Source organism: Plecotus auritus, assembly GCF_963455305.1.
Source record: "Plecotus auritus genome assembly, chromosome: 5".
In the NCBI taxonomy this organism is placed as follows: domain Eukaryota; kingdom Metazoa; phylum Chordata; class Mammalia; order Chiroptera; family Vespertilionidae; genus Plecotus; species Plecotus auritus.
In genome coordinates, this window is record NC_137776.1 from 40,489,500 (window position 1) to 40,510,377 (window position 20,878).

At 43.3% G+C, this 20,878-nt stretch overlaps 1 protein-coding gene across 1 annotated transcript in view; it reads right to left on the minus strand.

The window, feature by feature from the left end:
- ITGA4 (integrin subunit alpha 4) overlaps positions 1-18,257 on the minus strand; it is a 90,438-nt gene extending 72,181 nt beyond the window's left edge. The window contains exons 1-2 of the mRNA XM_080670799.1: positions 17,693-18,257; positions 17,230-17,351 (exon numbers count right to left, since the gene is read on the minus strand). Of these exons, the coding sequence (XP_080526925.1) occupies positions 17,230-17,351; positions 17,693-17,889 (319 nt within the window). The 5' untranslated portion in view covers positions 17,890-18,257. The remainder of the gene's footprint in view (positions 1-17,229; positions 17,352-17,692) is intronic.
- Between the last annotated feature and the right edge of the window lie 2,621 nt (positions 18,258-20,878).

Genomic DNA, 20,878 nt, shown 5'->3' on the forward strand with positions numbered 1-20,878 from the left:
AGCCCCACCTATTGGCAGTGGCTGCTTGGAGCACTACCGTGAGAGGAAGACACGTAAGGATGGGTCTGGAAGAAGAATGCTGGGGTTGATTAGAAATGTCTATTTGGAATGGGAAGAATCTTGCTGCAGCCCAAACCTTGGCCAAAGATAGTCCCAGTGGAAACGTAAGGTCCCTCTGTTAAGACTAATAAAAAGAAAAAGGAAGAGGGAAGAAGGGAGAGAGAAGGAATTGTACTCTGTGCTTCGGTAGGTAAGGTCTCATACAGTTTGATTGTGGCTACATGATGTCAACATAATGGACGGAAAGTGAAAGAGACTGACATGAAATTTTAATTTTCATTGTGATGCAATTTTCAGTTTGACTTTTCACTAAAATTGCCAGTTTTTTTCTTTTACTAATGTCAAAAACAGACGATAAATGATAGACCCTGTTTACCTGAAGTTCAAGTTCTTATTATTTACAATAGACACTTCAATGAAATATCTTCTAAGAAAATACCAAAGTCTTCTAAATTTACAGTCACTAAGGCAACCAAGTAAAAGAAAAACTAAGAACAGGAGAGGAAGGAGGTCACAAATAACACACATCTCTATTAAAATGTGGTGTAATATAATGGACACTTTCACCAAAATTATACTCAATATTTAGAAACAAATTTACTGTTCTAGAGATGCATCCCAAAAGTTTGAAAAAAGTAAACATACAATAGTTGAGAACCACACAATGCTATGTAAGTTGCTTGAGAAAAATGGCCAAAAATTTTTTATCTGCAAAAATAGTGAATTGTTGTCTGTTTCTTGGCCGAGTCTTTAAATTTAAAAATGAAGACTAGAGAAACACCTGTGTGATTCAATGGTTTTCTGGAGCCATCGAGGATTCCACCTTGTATCCTCTGTTTTCGTTTTAGCTCCACCAGGATGTCCCCACTGCTCAGAATCTCACACTTTAGGCTCACACACATCATAACCAAACTACTCACTTTCCCCCTTTTTTGGCGTCACTTCCCTCAAACATCTCTCTCTCCATGTCTGAGTACGTCTCAGGTCTTTGGGACTTATAACAATGCACCATGCCCCCCCCCCCCCCCCCCCCCCACTTCTCAAGCCTTTGGCCTGAATTACACCAGCGTTCCTGCTTCTTCAGTTTGCCCATAGCAGGTCATAGGACTTTCTCAGCCTCCATAACTGAGGGAGCCAATTGTGAATCTCCTTGTAGATAGATTGAAAGGTAGATAGATGGATAAATCTATCTAGCTACCCTGTCGGTTCTGTTTCTCTGGTGAACAGGCTCAGTAAATAATGACCTACTTCATCTTGACCAGTACTAAGTCTTGTTCATTACTAGCCCACCCCCGGCACAAAGCCTGGAAACATGTGCTGAAAATGGAAGTTCAATAAATGAAAAGCAATTCAAAGCTTTGACTGGTTTGTTTTGACTGAGTATCTTATCTTCTATTTGTGTTTTGTATTTTAATGTGAAATGTGGGTACAAAAGGATAAATGCCCCGGCAGAAAGGAAATTCACAAACCAACACAGTCATGAAACAATTACCCTTCCACACAAGAAATAAAAATGAATTCTAATCAGTGAACAAACACACAGACTCACAGTTATAGAGGGTTCTCCTTTTCTTCCCAACACACCTTCTGCCGCCACGGTAATACTTTCTGCACCGGTTACAAGACGGGATCAGTTCAAAGAATGCCCGTAAGTCCCCACTACCACTCTAGGTCTTTTCTTAATTTCCAGGGACTTTTGTTTATGGTTTTCTTCTTTAATGCCTACAGAATCTTGGCAGAGGAATAAAACCTTCTCATCATCAGCTTACACTCGGGGCCTTCTCCAGAGCTTTTCCTTAACCTGGCTTGCTCCTAAGTCCACTCTTTTATCACGTGGTTCCCGGCCTTGACTGGACAGGAGGATCACCTGGGGAGAGTTCTGAACAAACCCTGACACCTGCTTCCTGCTCCCAGAGGCTCCGATGTGACTTGTCTGGGTTGAGACCCAGGCGTCAGAATTATCTGAAAAGCTCCCTGGGCAGTTGTAGTGTGCACTTGGGCTTGTGAGCAACTGCTCTGCAGTGTAAATGCTATGCCTTTCCTGCATTATGTCATATCTGTAAAGAAACTACTTCCTTTTAAAAATAATACTAGAGGGCAGGGGCGGGCTATAAGGAGTCAATGGGGAAAAAAAGGAGACACATGCAATAGTTTCAACAACAAATATTTTCATAATAATATCTTTTTTCCTCCTTGGTTTTGGCTAGATATTGAAAAAGGATATCAAATGTTAAGTAAATTTTTTTTGTGTGTAAATTCAGTATTTCTAATGTGGCCAGAAATGATGATGATTAAAACCGGCATGAGAAAGTTAATGTCAGGAAACTGAACATCATAAACAAACTCAGATTATCTTTATTTTTGACTTAAATGTCAGGCTGAGATTATTTATAATCTGGTTTTCAACTCAGCTCATTTATTACTAATGTAAACTCAGTCAATTAAATCAGCTTCATAATTAAAAAAGTACTTTACATGGTTTAATATAAAAGAGGTCAGCAGAAATTAACATGTGATAATTTTCCAAGCTTTTATACAACTAGAATGACTAATCCTTAGCACAGTTGAATGCATTTTCCCAATAGACATTAAAAATACAAAGCTATATTCTAAAAACTGAAACCCATCTTTCTCTTTTTTATTTTTTATTTGGGAAAGGAAATATAAAGATGTATGTTTACTGCTTCATTTTTTAAATTTTCATCTACTGATTTTTGTATCAGTATACATACATCTACGTTAATATGAATAAGTAGTAACTCCAATAGATGAATATAAACGATGTTAGTACAAAGCCAGTTAGGTACACTTTTGCCACCGCCTTTTGTTGTTATTCTTTAGTCATTGTTCCAAGTCCAAAAATATGAGACTATGGAAGGATATTCGATCTTGAATATCACCTCCATGAGGGCAGGTACTGTATTTTGTTGACTATGGCACTCCCACAGTCCAGAACAGGGCCTTACCTGCAGAAGGCTGGAATGAAATACGTATTTGCTGAGGGAGGGAATCCTGAAATACATTATACCACCACAAATCCTTTACTAGATTTACTGATCATTCACTGCAGCGATTTTCAACCTTTTTCATCTCACGGCACACATAACCTAATTACTAATATTCTGCAGCACACCAAAAAATATATAATTTTCCTGATCTGATAAAAAAAATAAATAGAATAGGTATAATTTTGATTCATTCACACCTCTTGTGGCACACCGGTTGAAAATTGCTGCTTTGCTGCAATAATTTCACCAAACTCTCAGGGATCTAAGCTTTGGAGATCTTCCTTCACTACTATTCTTCCTTACTTCTCTTCTAAGATACTGCCTTGAGTTTTAAGATGGTAATAGATGGTCTGAAGGAAAACCGTGTTTGCTGGTTTGAAAGTCTTTATAAAGTGGGGTATATGAGCAGGACTATTTAAAACGGAGCGTCAGCTGGGCCCACAGGAGGTGCCTGCCTCACAGCCTTTGCACAAGGATTATGGGGAGTAAGTGAGATATGTGTGAAGCGCTTGGGCCAGAGCTTAGCAGAGAAAGCAAACAAATGTTAACTGATGTTAGCATTGTTATTATTTTAAGGATTAATCTAAACACGTGATTAAACTAAACATATGTCATGGAATATATCCTCCATAAAATATCTGTGGCACTTGTTGTCACTTAATCCTTATCTTACACTTTAACTCATTTACTCTTCACAGTAGCAGCAGGGAAGACTAGTTTATCAATGCTATTTTACAGATAAGAAAATTGAGTCTTAAAAAAAAATAACTTGCCCAACCCCGTGGGGCTGGTAAATGGAAAATATTAGAATAAAAAAATGTCAGAAATAGAAGGTCTGCTACTTCCCACTACCCTATCTATATATATAAAAGGCTAATATACGAAGTGTCCCCTCGGGAGTTCGACCGGGAGACCAGGAGTTCGATCTCTTACTATGATGTGCACTGACCACCAGGAGATGGCGCAGAACGAAGGAAGGCCCTGGATGGCAGCCGGAAGGAAGGCCCCAACCAGCCACTGGAAGGCCCTGATCAGCCCTGATCACCGGCCAGGCCTAGGGACTCTACCCGTGCACAAATTTTGTGCACTGGGCCTTTATTAGCATATAAAAAAGAAGTCTACAAATATTTCAGATGTATGAATTAACTGAAGTCATGTCACTAAGTTTTTTTCATCATAAAATGTGTAAAATATCACAAATCTGCCCCCAGACTATATAGTCAACTCTACAGTGTTCACGAAAAATGTCATTTACTTGGTCCCTATCTTGTCCTGTGCTTTCCCTCAATTTAGATCAGTTCTCAGTGTCTTGGCATTTCCATCAAGGAAAGACCAAAAGGAAAAATCAGACTCACAGTTCTTCTTTCATCACTTGTTGACAGCTTGAGTGAAACACTCTGTGGGTAGGGGTGCCTGGGACTTTTGGTTCGAATGACATGTTTGCTTTATCTGCCTGTGTACTGTGCTGTGATTTCCCCATCACTTCAGACATTTGATTGGGGCACTCCGTCTGGCTGTCTAGCTACGAAGATATACATGTATCTGATCTTTCAAAACATGTGATGTAATTTCAAGTTTCAGAAAAATAGTGAAAGTCCTTACTCCCACCAATTACTTTTTTTTATGTTGAAGTTCTATTCCATTTAAAAAGTCTTATATGTTTTAAACTCTTCCACTCTTTTTCTTAAATAACCCTGAAAAATGAATGACTCTTGTTCTATTCAATGTTATATAAAGAGTCATTCATTCAAGATATCTTTATTTGTAGAAGCAATAATTACTGAGTGAAAATAATTATACAATTCTTTCCTCTAACTAAATTAAGAATATTAGAAAAACATGTGTGATTCAAGGTGAACAAATCAATTCAAATATGACAAGATGATAAGAACTACCATTGCAGGGTTATGAAGATTACAGGACATTTATGGCTGTGCATGCAAGACTGCCTGGCAACTAGTAGGTGTTCATTAAGTGGTAAATGCTTCTGCTCCCCAGCATACCCACACTCTGTTGCTTTGGACTACACCAGCAGAGGGAGCTCACAGTGCTGAGAGATTTGACCAGCAGTCAGCTCTTTAAGCCCAGTGGCCCCTTCTTTTAGTTTTTCTTATCAAACCCTAACTACTAAATCCATTATAATTAGTTTATCATATTAAACTTTCCCCATGCATCTAATAAAACATGATGATGTTTCTAAAAGATAACAGTAATGTGTATGAATTCAATAGCAATAACAATCTTAGATAATAAAGAGCTAATATGCTAATTAGACCAGATGGTGGAACAACCTTCTGGAACGACCAGTGGGTGGGGCCATGTGGCCATGAGGCAGCCAGGGCTGCAATGGGCCGAGGCAGCAGGGGCTGCGAAGGCAGAGCCCCTTGCACGAATTTTGTGCATTGGGCCTCTAGGGGAGTAATAAAGAGTAAAATGCCCATGTGTTAGAGGTGAAATGGGCCTCGAGAGCACTAAACTTCCAAACCATAGCCTCCAGCTTGTGTAGTGGGAACAAGAGTCAAACTATCAAAATAAACATCAACATTGGACACCATTCTCAAAGTAGTTTCTTCCTGGAAAAACGGGTATTGAAATGCCAGCTTCTCAGATTTCCTATCAAAATCTGATAATGACTAATAACCATTCTCAACTTATGTGAGAAACAGCTTATATAATCTCAGGCCTGAAAATGCCAGTATTTCAGTCCTCTTTTTCATTTTATTTTATATACTTTTTTAACTTTAGACTTTTATTTATTTTACTTTATTGTTTCCAGAAAGAAAGTTGAACACTGAGGTAAACATCTGCAGAGGGTAGTGTCAAGTTTAGTGTTGCCTTTTTATAAATCGGGTTTGATCCTGAGCTACCACGAGGCCCCAGAACTGAAAACCTGGACACTTGTGAGCTTGATTCTAGGTTTAGCGTCTCTTCCAGGGATCTTAGGCCCACACTCTTTCAAAATCCTGCAGAAAACCTACACAAACCTTTCTACTAACTACACCAGAAAAATATACTGCAACTTGTCATATTTGAACATGAATGAACATAATTTAAAGAGGGAGCATTGTCTTACAATAATTGCTAATATTTATGACATGCTTCCTATGTTTATATTAACTCATTTAGTTTTCATTCCATCCCTATGAGTAGGTATTATTGTCATTATCCCAATTTTACAGGTAGAGAAGCTGAAACAAAGGGAGATTAAGTATCTTGCTCCAAATCACAACCCTAATTAGTGGAGGAAGAAAGGATTCAACCCCACACGGTTAATTAGCATCTATACTACCTTACAATGATCTGCTATTAATAATTTTCCCTATTAATGTGGGAAAAGAACCCAAATATTAACATTATTAATAATTCTATACTCATTTTATTTCTATAATAAACCTACTAAGCTGGTAACATTAATTTCCAACATTAGAAAATTCTCTACTTCCATGGTTTCCAGTTAATCTCTTTGTCTTCAGGATTCACTTGAAAAACTATCACTAATATATGAATACCACTTTGAGTGTCTTTGAAATAAGAAAACATAAGAATGTTAATAGAAACAAACTCTGGGGAAATCTGCTCTGGCTTAATGCTAGGTGGGCGATATTGAAGTTCTGTGCCTGGTTTGGGAATTCACAGGGCAGAACAGAGGATGTCAGGAAGACAGCAAGGTTTAAAAATACGTGAGAGAAGTAACCATCAGTCAGGGAGTGTTTGGCATTGTCCTGCCCCAATGGAGGGTTGGACTGAGATGAGGAGTTACAGATATTAGCAGACATGTCTCCATAAAAAGCTTCAAGGATGGGATAAAATGTTGCAGAGATAATGATTGTGAAAAAAACCTACCAAATACTAGAAAACATCCACAGGAAAACAAAGAATGGTATCGGGGTGAGGTAGACCTAGAAAGATTTCACAAGACAGGGTATGCCTGGAAAGAGTCTTCTATGTAGGGTGTCTAATCCACCTCACACATTATTTCCCATCAGAGATCTGGCAACTAAGTCTACATGGTTACTCTTCTCATTGTGCATTACAGAATTTCATATAAATATTTCCTATCTTAAAAAAAAAAAGATTTTTGGAGTAAACTGAGAGCATCAGCACAAACACACTGCATTATTGAGCCCAGTCCTGTCACTTGTAAGACCACTTCCATGTTTCAATTTGATGTTTTAGCTACTTTTAAAGTAAAAAAATCCCTTTTTTATTTATTTAAAAAATGTATTATTGATTTTTTATAGAGAGGAAGGGAGAGGGCTAGAGAGTTAGAAACATCGATGAGAGCCCTAGCTGGTTTGGCTCGGTGGATAGAGCATTTGCCTGCGGACTGAAAGGTCCCGGGTTCGATTCTGGTCAGGGGCACATGCCTAGGTTGTAGGCTGGATCCCCAGTAGGGGGCGTGCAGGAGGCAACTGATCAATGAGTCTCCCTCATCATTGATGTTTCTATCTCTCTCTCCCTCTCCCTTCCTCTCTGAAATCAATAAAAAAAAAAAATTAAAAAAAAAGAAACATTGATGAGAGAGAAACATTGATCAGTTGCCTCCTGCACAACTCCTACTGGGGATGTGGCCGCAACCAAGGTACATGCCCTTGACCGGAATCGAACCTGGGGCTTTTCAGTCCGCAGGCCGACACTCTATCCACTGAGCCAAACCGGTTAGGGCAAAAAAATCCCTGTTTTTAAAGATGGTCAGGTCCAAGCTCCCATCTCTGGAGTGAGTGTTATTGTTTAGATTGCCTGGTACAAATTGATGGACACCTGGGAACCCAAGGCTGCCTACACTTCTTGGAATGATGCTGAAGTGTGCAGCAGAGGATCCCACCCAATCGGAGAAATGTATCCATCCATTTCACATGTATTGAGCTTTTACTATGTGCTCATTAAAACTGGTAAGAAATGGCTCAACTACTCAGGGGTCTACTCTTCCAGGAAACCATCTCTCATTATCCAATTTCTCCCCCTAACCCGCACTGTGTATGTCTCTATTATCATGCTTAGGATATTTTCTCATCATTAACTGTTCAACTGAGTTCTTTGAGGGCTTCAGACATGTCCTATTCAACTTTCTATTCCCAGTACCTAGCATAAGTAATTGACAAAATTTTTATAACTAATGCAAAACCCAATTAAAAGAGTTATTGAGACTTGCTTTCTCACACCAACCTGATTTCCTTCCCATCCCTTTGGCTTCTTCTTGGGCATTTTTTTGGGCTTCTCTTCTCTTTTCCAGTGGTTCACAACCGTGGAGAAGAGATGAATATTCGTATCATTTGGGAACCTATAGAGAATCCTGATGCCCTACTAAGGATTCTGCACTCTTTTCCAATGAGTTCATCAACCTGGAAGCTCTCCACACGCTATCCTTTGGGTTTTTATGGAGGCTTCATTATATAGGCATAATTGATTAAAACATTGGCCATTCATAACTGATTCCACCTCCAGCCCCTTTCCCCATCTTGGAGCTCATGGGAGTGGGACTGAAAAGTCTGCATGCTTTAATCATCTGGTTGGCTCCACTAGTAACCAGCCCCCATTCTTTTTTCTTTTATAGTTGCCAAAAAATTTTTTATTGGTTTTAGAGAGAAAGGAAGGGAGAAGGTGAGAGAGATAGAAACATCGATGAGAAAGAAACATCAACATTGATCAGCTGCCTCCTGCACACCCCTGCCAGGGATCAAGCCCACAACCTGGGCACGTGCCCTGACTGGGAATCCAACAAGCGACCTCTTGGTGCATAGATCAATGCTCAGCCCCTGAGCCACACTGGCTGGGACCAGCCCCCATTCTTAAGTGAGGTCCAAAAACCACTTCATTAAAATAACCATAGATATCTTTGTCTTCCATATCCCTCAGAAAATTCTAAGGGTTTTAGGTGTTTTGTGCCAGAAACAGGGACAAAGACTAAATATATATGTTTTTCTTTCTATAAATTACAATATTACACTTACCTAGACCCACCTCCCAACATCTTGGGGAATAAACAGCAGTATTCTTAAAGCTCTGCAGGAGAATCTCAATAGCAGCCTGAGTAGAGCAGCATTGCTCCAGCCACTTCTCAAAGGGTAGCATCCTCAGGGATCTATCCTGGGTCCTCTAATCTTTTCAGGATGGAGATTTCCCAGATTAAACTCATTAAACTCGAGGGCTTTGACTGCCATCTCTGGGCTAATTGCCTTCAACTCTGAATTGGTGGTACAGACCTCTCCTGCCCGCCTGACCCATACCTCCAACTGATGACTAGATATTTACTTCTGCCTCACAGGACACAGCACGATCATCCAGACAACAGACCACGTCAGAACCATCTTTGAAAACTTCTTCTCTGAATACTTAAAAGTTAAAACATACTTTCTTTATATTAACAGTTCTCAAGTGAAGGCGATTGGGTTGGAGGTCACATATGAGAATCAACTGTGGAATTTTTTTGCTACACCTACCTTTTGTCTGTATAAATTAGTGTATCGTTTTGGGTTAATTTAAAAATAAATTATGTCCTAGGGGTTAAAGAAACTTTCCTTCATCTCTCATTTAACAATGATCACATCCTGCTGAATCTGTCTTTTAAAGAATTTCAGAATCTGTTTTTTTTTCCCATTCCTACTGCCACTATCTTAACCCATTTCCTCCAAAGCATTCGCTACTCTGCAACCAGAAGTATCTAAAACACAAATGGAATCATGTCACTCCCCAGCTTTAATTACCATAGGACAAATTCATAATCCTAAAGAGCGTTTAGGAAGTTGTACCTAAAATAATCCTTGCTTACCTCTCCAACCTACCCTCCAATTTACCCTCCACAGTCCAACTGCATGCATTTTTCTTTCAGTTCAAAGATGCCATGCTCTCAAAGACCTCAGGGTCTTCATGCATAGTTTGCTCTGACACCTTTTCCTGTAACCTCTATCTAACTCCTGATTTTCATTTAGTTCCCCACTTGAACATCAATTTCTCAGGAAGACATCACAATGTTCTCCTACTTCAGATCTTCTCACCATACTTTGCAATAAGAACCCAATAGACTGTGAACTTGCTGGGGCAAGGACCATGTGTCTTCTGTTTGTCCAGGTTCTGGCCCTTCGTCACCCCTCAATAAATGACTGAATGAATAAATGACCTCCATGTACAATGGATTACCATTACTGACACCAGCACATCACCATCAGGGGAGATATTTTTAGTCATTAGGAATATTACACAGTAATCAAGTAAACTTAAGGACAAAAATAAATGCATTTAGAAAACCTCATCTCTCCAATTAGGTGGAAACCATTCTTTTAGATGGAGTTTAGGAAATTGCTGGAAATCAGAGAACTTAATTATCTTAATGCTACAGTTTATTAATGAAGCTCTCTGTCTTGATTTTTCTGCATAATTACCATGACAACCTATGTTCACAGATGATTTTTGAAAATGACCAGTCTGTATCAACTCAGCCTCATAAGCTACAATTTAAAGAGCAGTGCAAATGAAAAAGAAAATTTATCAAGTACATATTTAGAGTTTCAACACTGGGAGGTTTGCCTTTTAATGTTAAGCTAATAATTCCTGTAAATCAGGCAGAAGTGAGAGGTAATCATAAGTTTAATGATCCAATGCTAACTGACTTAGCTTCTTTCAAACAGGTTATCCTATCTAATAAAAGAGTAATATGCAAATTAACCATCACTCCACTACACCACAAGCCACACCCACTAGCCTATCAGGAGCCAGTATGCAAATTAATCCAACCAAGATGGCTACGGCCACAGAGAGCAGGAGGGAGGCTTGAGTTTCCCTGGCAATGGAGGAAGCCAAGCTTTCCGCCTGCCCTGGCTGGCCCAGGCCTCCACTCCAGGCTACAAAGTTTCAATTATAGAAGATAAATTAATCCCAACAAAAATGGCGACAGCCACGAAGCTGGAGAGAGCAGGAGGCTAGGGTTGCCCCTGGCAATGGAGGAAGCCAAGCTTTCCGCACACCCTGGCTGGCCCAGGCCTCCACTTAAGGCTACAAAGTTTCAATTATATAAGGTAAATAAATCCCAACAGAAATGGCTGCTGCCACAGAGCGAGCAGAAGGCTTGTCTCCGCTCCAGGCTACCAAGTTTCAATTGTAGAATATAAATAAATCCCAGATACCAGGGCCTCCACTTGGGTCGCCGGGGGGCATGGCCAGTCTGCAAACCACCACTGGCCCCTGGCCCAGGCAGCCCCACACCCCAAGGGAACCCCCACCCTGATCCGGGACACCCTTCAGGGCAAACCAGCTGGCCCCCACCCATGCATCAGGCCTCTATCCTATCTAATGAAAGAGTAATATGCAGATTGACCATCACTCCAACACGCAAGATGGCTGCCCCCATGTGGTCAAAAATCCTGCCCCCATGTGGACACAAGACGGCTACCACAAGATGGCCAGCAGGGGAGGGCAGTTGGGAGGGACCAGGCATGCAAGGGAGGGCAGTTGGAGGCAATCAAGCCTGTAGGGGAGGGCAGTTAGGGGTGACCAGGCCAGCAGAGGAGGAAAGTTGGGGGCAAACAGGCTGGCAGGGGAGCAGTTAGACATCAATCAGGCTGGCAGGGGAGTGGTTAGGGGGTGATCAGGCTGGCAGGCGGAAGCAGTTAGGGGCAATCAGGAAGGCAGGCAGGTGAGCAGTTGGGAGCCAGCAGTCCTGGATTGTGAGAGGGATGTCCGACTGCCCGTTGGACATCCCTCAAGGGGTCCCAGATTGGAGAGTGTGCAGGCTGGGCTGAGGGACACTCCCCCCTGTGCACAAATTTCATGCACCGGGCCTCTAGTATATAATAATAAAAGCATAATATGCAAATCGACCGAATGACCAAACAACAGAATGACCATCCAGATGCCCTTCCGGACGACCACGCTGTGACGTGCACTGGAGCCAGGCCATCCAAGGTGGGTGCAATGCGATTGGTCGGAGGGGGGCCCGCCATCACCCCATGATCGCCCAGCAGAGGGAGGCCCAGGCCAGCCTCTGTACGGTGATTGATTGCAGAGTCCCGGCCAGGTGGGCAGGACTTCCCTCTTTGCAGCATGGATTGTGGAGCCCTGGCTGGGTGGGTGGGGCCTCCCTCTGCTGGGCAATCGATCTCAGAGCCCCACAATGGATCACCTAGCAGAGGGAGGTCCAGGTCACTGATGCTGTGGTGGGTGTGCGAGGCCGGCCAGCAATCTCCCCGCAGAGGGAGGCCCAGGCCAGCCAAGCGATTGCACCCACACCTGTCCCCAGCAGAGGGAGGATACTGGAAGCAGGGGTGGGGGAGGCAGCACTGCACAGATGGCAAGTAGTGGCAGGGGCAGGGCCAGCTTCTGGCAGCCAGGGGAAGGAAAGCTCCGATAGGCCCTGATCACCAGCCAGGCCTCGAGACCCTAGCCGAGGGGTCCTGGATTGTGAGAGGGGGCAGGCCAGGCTGAGGGACACCTCCCCCACCATGCAAGAATTTCATGCACCGGGCCTCTAGTGTAATATAGACCAGGAGGCTGGCGAATGTAATATAATTTTCAGAAAGAAATCCGAAAGGGAATAATGATGACTGAATTATGATGGACTATTCTTTGTAGCAAGAAAAAGATAGGCACAAGCAGGGATCTTAAAGATCTAGTACTTGTACAATACTTGGTCTGGAAAAGAAAAGTGAAAATATTATCTATTTATGCATAGACACCTGCTAAAAAGTTAGTGTTAGTTTATGCAGGAAAATTATGTTTCTCTAGATTAGTGCTGTTCAACAGGAATATAATACAAGCCACATATTAAATGTTTAATTTTATAGTAGTAACATTAAAAGAGTAAAAAAAAATAAGTGAAATTAATTTTAACAATATATTTTATTTAACTCAGTACATCCAAAATATCACTTAAACATGTAATCACTATTAATTTTTAACTATTTATTTCAACATGTAATCAATATCTAAAAAAAATAATGGAGCCCAGCCAGCGTGGCTCAGTGGTTGACATCGACCTATGAACCAGGTCATGGTTCGATTCCCGGTCAGGGCATATGCCTGGGTTGCAGGCTAGATCCCCAGTGTGAGGTGTGCAGGAGGCAGCTGATCAATGATTCCTGCTCATCACTGATGTTTCTGTCTCTCTCTCCCTCTTCCTTCCTCTCTGAAATCAATAAAAAATATTTAAAAACAAAATAATGGAATATTGTATTTTATTTTTTGTACTATCTTTGTAATCCAGTATGCAATTTATAATATAGCACCTCTCACTGTAAACTAGCCAAATTTCTTGTGCTCAGTAGCCACAGGTGGCCAATGACTATTGTATTGGGCAGTGTACCTATGTAACTTTAGACTCAAGTAATTGTGTGTGTGTGTGTGTGTGTGTGTGTGTGTATGTGTGTAATGCTATTAGGGACAATTCCAAAGTAATGAAAGATCTGAAATATTTTTTGAATAACCAATTAAATGAAACTTTTAAAGTATGATTTTATAATCCTTTATGCATTTTATTATATTCTAATTCTTTGAATATTATAATCCATGGATGGACTATAATTAACTATAGTAATACAGTCATGATTTATAATGCCTTATTTTAACAACCATCTGCTATCAAAGTTTCTTTTTAAAAAGCCTCAGTAAGGATGCAGACTATGAGTAGAAAAGCAGCCTGTCCAGTGTGGCTCAGTGGTTGAACATCAACCCATGACCCAAGAGGTTACGGGTTCGATTCCCAGTCAGGGAACATGCCTGGGTTGCTGGCTTTATCCCCGAGTAGGGGGTGTGCAGGAGGCAGCTGATAGATGTTTCTCTCTCATCCATGTTTCTCTCTATCCCTCTCCCTTCCTCTCTCTCTAAAAAACCAAACATAAACAAAACACCAAAAAAATGAGAAGCAACTGGATGAGCAGCGAGCCTCCTCAGATATGATGTCTCCGTGAACAAGTCTAGGCTCAGACCCTCCAGATGGAAAACTATCTTCCTTTTGGTTCATCCAGGGAAGTACCAGTGGAGTGAGAGGAGAGACACTTCTCAGGCAGGCAGAGAGATGAGCGAGTCTGCATGCAGGATGAAAGGGCCTCTTCTACAGTCAATTCACTTCCCTGAAAGGGTATCTTACTCTCAACATCTCATACCCTGAACATTCTAAATAAATGGGCATTTGCTGCTCACTTTAGATTATAGCTACAGTAAATATACCACATATGCAACAACATTATCCACAAAGATAGGGGAGGCATGGGGGGGGTGTGGATATTGAACTCCTCTTTTATGGGCAATTGTCTATTTGAATCAAACTTTGATCTGAAATTCTGAGACCTAAAGGCTATTCAATGTGGGTAGTATTTTGAATTGTGCAGGAGATAGGCACCATTGTAAGAGATCTTTTAACTTCATCTATGGCCTTTCAAGTTAAGCTATTTTAAATGAAAGAAAATACCTTATTGACATGGCCATCATAGCTCCATATTTAGTTATTATAAGATTTTTTGGTTCAGCCAACAAGAAAATATTTTTCATTTCAACTGTTACCTTTTAATTAGTACACTTAACTTTAAAAAATTATTGAATTTATTGGTGACATTGGTCAATAAAATTATATAGGTTTCAGCTGTACAATTCCATAATACATCATCTGTACATTGTATTGTGTGTTCACCAACCCATCCATCACCAAGTCTCCTTCCATCACCATTTATTCCCCCTTTACCCAAGAAGAGGGTAAAGGGGAGACACATAATCCTATATAATAAAAGGCTAGTATGCAAATCCACCAAACGGCGGAACAACCAGTCGCTATGACGCGCACTGACCACCAGGGGGCAGATGCTCAATGCAAGAGCTGCCCCCTGGTGGTCAGTGCACTCCCACAGGGGGAGCGCTGCTCAGCCAGAAGCAGGGCTCATGGCTGCCGAGCGCAGTGGCGGTGGCAGGAAGCCTCTCCTGCCTCCACTGCAGCACTAAGGATGTCTGACTGACGGCTTAGGCCAGCTCCCCTAAGCCGTCAGTTGGACATCCCCCAAGGGCTTTCAGACTGTGAGAGGGTGCAGGCCGGGCTGAGGGACACCCCCCACCCCCACCCAGTGCACAAATGTCATGCACCGGGCCTCTAGTTTCTTTATAAAAGGAAGAGAAGATGCACTGTTTAAAACATTGCATGAAAAATAATTTTAGTCAATTCTTTTGCTAATATGCAAAGCTAGTACTACAGCCATTAGTGTTGCAATCAGTGATTGAATAGAAATCTTGTCTTCCTTTTTGCCTTTAATTGACCCAAAATTTAAAAGTTAAAAATATCCCTTTGGCTTGTTATTTCTAATTACTTCTCTTATTTACCAATCAGGTTGACAACAAACTTTCGCTTTGCTTTTATTCGTTCATCTATCAATATATCTTCATTTAATTTGTGTTTGTTGTACATTTACCATGTGCTCATTTCTCTAAGGATATTTCTGTAGTTGATCCCTATGTTCCAAATGCCCAAAGAATTTAGATTTTCCTTCAATTTTGACAGGCATTATTATCTGAAATTTTATATAATGCTATGACATCTTTCCAGTTAAAATACAGACATCTAGATGTAGATTCTGTGACCTTCCAGATAGGAATTGAGTGCTAGGTACCAGCAGTTATAATGTCATGGATCAGAAAACTATGACAGGATAAAAGAAATGACATTTCCACCACCTGAAGTCTCGTCAAGATCCTCTGGCAGGTCAAGGTTGCCTGCTTCACTCGTCAATTCTTTACCCCACAATCCCCTCATGCAATGAAAATTATGTTTTACAGGATTATTCCAAATAGATAGGTCTACGAATGTGTTATGCTTTAATAGTCTGCTTTGGGGGATGGAAGAGGCTTCTTGAGTGACTGGGGCTTATTCTACATGCTACTGACAACTCCTAGACTTTATGGATGCTCTCTGAGTTAAAAACAAAGATCCCATTATATGCATACTCTATTTGAATTCATTCTAAATGAAGAAAACCAGCTTCCTAGTTTGAGAAAAAGCAAAAACTACTAGAAAAGGAGGTTAAAGGTGTAGTAACTAGCTTATCACAAAGTCTCAATATGAAAACGGTACCAATTATAACCTTTTATTCACCATTTACACATGACTCATCAGCTCAGCAGGCAACATGTTGGACTCTTCATTTAATTTCATTTGCACTGAAGATGGGTACATAAAAGAACAGGGCTTGGAGTTTGGACCCAAGCAGACCTGACTTTGACTTGGGGTCCCATCTTCCATGCACTAGCTGAGTAGCCTTTAGAAGAAGGACTTGCAACCCCCTGAGTCACAGAGTCCTCTGTGCGTTAAGTAGGAACAATGCCCACTGTGACCCAGTGGTGCTGAGAGGAAAACATTAAGCAACCTATATAGCAGTGCCGAACAGTGTTTGGAACAAGATAGGTCTGAATTAGTATTAGTTCCTCTTTCACACCCCACCCCAAGTGTCTGCTCAAAGCAAATTTGCTTTGGTGCTTTGAAACATGAACTTTCTCCCCTCCCCCTTCAGAACGCATTTTCCAAGTCATCACAAATCTAAGAAGAGACCTTAAGAAATGACTTCACATAGAAGTAGCTATTTAACATGAGCATTTTTGGAGATAAAAACTAATAGTTATATGTTCCGGCTAATTTAATTGTATTAACAATGAAGATGCCAAATTTTCCTGTGCCCTTCTTTGACATTTTTATATGCTAAGTAACACTACACCGTTTTCTGTTTTAGAGAGCCCTCAGGCTACTTGACAGGATGTGGGATCAATTCCAACCGCTATTCCTGATGTGCCCCCTAGCCCCCTTGTTCTCTTAATAAGGCTGGTGGGTCAATGATGGAAATACAATTCTTTAGTCTTGGCTTAGCTGTATCCTGTTCTTAATGTGCTGAGACCTTAAAATGTGTTTTACAAAAGGATGGGGGAGGGGGAAGGTACTATAAAAATGTCCCTCTACATAGTTTAGTCATAGTTATGTCAGAGTACTGCAAGCATTGCTACAAGGCTTAGCACAGGGAGGAGAATGGTGACAGAAAGAAGTGTTAAGAAGTAGAGACGGTGTGGAGTTGAGTGAAAATCGTTTGCTTTACACTAGAAGCAGAAGGCACCATGCGTTCTTCCGGGACTTGTGTGACTGTGGAGCCCCCAAGTTGGGGGGAGGGTGTGTGTGCACCCACTCCTGGTCCCAGATCCTACTCACCCAGCTGGAGCTGTTGACAAGTCCGGTTTGGGTTCTTTCCGATCTGGCATCTGTAAATGGCCCCGGGATGGACCACGGAGGCATTGGCGAGCCAGTCGGCGGTGGGAGCCCCCACGACGAGCCTACGGAGAAACGCGCACGTGCGCGCAGGCTTGAGCTGAGCTGCGTGAACTCGGGTCTCCACCGAGGAGCAGCTGGCAGCAGGCCCGCTGCCCCCCTCCTCCGCCCGCCACCCGCGCACCCACGGGCCACCCTAACTCGCAGCTCCAGGGCCTGTGCCAGGACGCACCCCGGGCGCTGCCACCCGGAGATAAGTTAGTTTCCCGGTCAGCTGTCCAAGGAGCCAGCCATCGCCGCGCTCCCCTCTGCCGCCTCCCGGGAGAGGAAAGTTTGAACCGGCAGGCAATCCGAGGCACCCTTCCCGGCTCGGAGATGCCCAGCGCGCCCGAATCCCACTCCTCACCATCGCTTAGGCCCGTGGCTGTGCAGCACCACCGAGTAGCCGAAAAGGGTGTTGTGGGGGCCCTGGTAAAGCAGCGCGCTCTCGGTGTCCACGTTGTAGGGGCGCCCGGTCGGGACCCCCAGGCACAGCAGCAGCATCACCGCCTCCCGGACGGCGCCCCTTCGGGGGCCCGGCCCTCGTCTTGCGTCCTCAGCCATGAGCTCTCGGAGGGGAACATTCAACACCAAATGGCACAGTCCCGACGTCGTACGGGATGAGACTCCGCCAAGGGGAAGAGGGCCCCCAGAGAAGAGGTTCAGCGTGTCTGGTGCCAGCAGGCAGGAGGGAAGGAGGGAGGGAGGAAGGGAGGGACGCACAGAAAGAGGGAGAGGAAGTCGGCCTCGGGCGGAGCCACCGCCGCCTGGGATGCAGCGCGCCCGCCCTCAGGACCCCACGCCCGGTTTCTGCAGCGGGGAGGTGCGGGCGTTGGTGTGATCCTGGGCGCGGGCCGCTGGGTGGGGTCCCGGGCGTGGTGCTGAGGCGCAAGACTGTGTGCCGTCCCCCCTCCCCCACGAGGGGCTGTAGGGGGCGCTAGGGGACCTCCGCTGCTGGACGCGTGTGTCCGGACCTCCCGGCCTCCTCCGAGAGCAGGATGACTTGTCTCTGGGGCTTTGCAAGAGTGGAGCTGGAAGGAGCATGGTCTTCCCCTTTTGACCGTGGGTGGGGCCTGGCTGCGGAGCGGTGTGGCCCCAATCCGACCCGCGTGGACCCCACTAAGAACGCGGAGCTTCCGCGACCTGCCCCAGTGTGGCCCAAGGGCCAGCCACAAACCTGGGCGCCCGGCTGCGGGGTGTGGGGGGGGGGGGGGACAATCTCGATCTTGCGTTGATAATCGGCGCTATATCCGATTTTTGCAGCGTAGGAATAACCAGAGGGCCACAATGAAAAACAAACAAAAGGGACTCCTGAAGGCGCCGGAGGTCCTTTGGTCACAAAGACGTTAGGGTTACTCACTTCAGGACTCAGAGCCCTGCGAGGTCGGTGCCCAGGACCTTCCCCCCACACTTCCCCTAAGTCCTGGGCTGCCTGGGGAGGACACGGATGAGCGGCCAGCCTCAGGCTGAAGGGCAGGAGGTTGGGGCTGTCAGAGTTCACCAGCGAGGCTGGGCTGAGAAAGCACTGTGGCTTGCCTCACTTTAACCAAGAGCCCAGTTCTTGCTGCTCTCCCTTTCCACGCATCCACTCACCACCAGATAGCCAGTGTGAGGTCAAGACACAGACAGCATAAGCCTCTGAAGATGTGCTGGGGACCCAGGGCACAGCACATCCGAAGGGGTTAGTTAGACTCTCCTTCTAATGCGATCCAGATGTGCCTCAGGTTTCTTTCTTGAGCAACCAGAGAGACAGCCATAGGTGATTTGGCTGATATTTGGAGATAAGTCCAATTATTAATTACTGCTATGTGAAAAAAAAAAAAAAAAACGAAAAAAGAAAAAGGGCTTCTTAAGATGTGTGAGTGTGCATATCTGTGGGCGCACGGGTGCACACTCAAACCATGCACACTGAAATATCACATCTTACATTGTAATGGCAGATACGTCACTAAAATACTTGTTCAATTAATCAGCGCATTCACTGAGCCAGCAAGTTGCAAGACCCACAATACCACCGTGAGCAAGGCAGGATAAGCCTTCAGGAAAATGTTTAGTCAAGTGGTAGATGGACAAACTTACACTTACTAGAGAAAATTCTGAATGCTTAAGGGACACTTAAAGAGAGATTGGGAGGACAAGGAGGGTGGAGTTAGACAGTTTGAGAGGAGGAAGAAGGGTGGGCTCCAGCAGGGCCAGGTAGAGAAACTGGAAGAGGTGGTCTTGGTGGCACATTTAGTTGTCTACGCGCAGGTTGGTATAATATGAGGCTGACTAGAGAAACAGGGACACATCACGAACCTCCTAAGCCAGGTTCGAACATTTCAACCTCTTCTGGGGCTGATAGAAAGCTGTTGAAAGGTTTGTCTTGGTCAGCCGTGTGTTTCAGAAATGTGAAGAAAAGGTTGGATACAGGAAACCTAACTGTGGAAGCTCCTGTAGTAAATGATGAGTAGTGAGATTGATGGCCTGCACTAGGAAGTAGCAAAGGAGGAGCAGAGGAAATAAGACTCAAGAGATATGAGAGGCAGAACCCAATAGAACTTGGTGATAGTATTGGTAAAGACAATGATGGAGCTGAGATGAAGGAGTCAGGATGATGCCCCAGTCCTGAGTTTGGGATTTGAGTATATGATGCTAATTCATAGAGAAAAAATACACAGGAGGAACAAGGTTATGCATGTGTGTATGCACAGGAATGGGCATGCACATGAGCCATTTAAGTATTAGATTTGGAGTTTGAGATATTTCTGGAATAGTAGGATACCCAGTCACTTTTTACTCTTTTGTAACAGACAAAAGAAGAGCAATAGTAATCCTCTCCTATTATTTGCAACAAAGTAAAAGGCAAACAATGGTGCAAAAATGAAATGAATGGCTTCTAGAAAAGTAGCTCACAAGGCCCATGGAGAATGGTCCTGTTGCTCTGTTTTTCCACTCCAAGCTTCTTTCTTTCTGAGTAGATCCACATGCTGATTTCAACCCAGTTCTGCGACTAGCTCACATTGGCATCATTATAAATAAGCAATCCCTCTTGTTTTGCAGCCACATTTCCAGTTGGGGCCCAGGAAGTAGTTGTCTCACAGGCACTTCCAGACTCTCCAGACTTGGGCAATGTCAGAGCCACAGATCTGAACCCATATCTTTTTATTTCTCTCCCTCCTTATGTGATAAAATCCACTCAACACAATTCTGTTCATAGCCTAATTAAGGTGTGTAGCAGCTAATAGAGCATTCATGGGGCAGGACCTTATTTCTTTGACTGTGGTTATAGTTACGATTTCACCACTTTTCAAGAACCAACCACCCTGTGTTAGCCCAAGTTTCCTTCCTCCAAGGCTTAGAGAACAGTTCACTTTTCCTAAGTCAGCAGAAATAAAGGGTGTTTAATGTAGCTTTGACAAAGCCTGTAGATACTGCTCTCTCTTTAATCAATGCTTTTGTAGGCAAGTGTGAGAATCTGATAGGAAAGGGGTATGTGGGGGGGGGGAGAAAAGGAAGACTTTTAAAAACTCCCCATGCCTATCTGTAACCCTCAACTGAACATAAATATCCA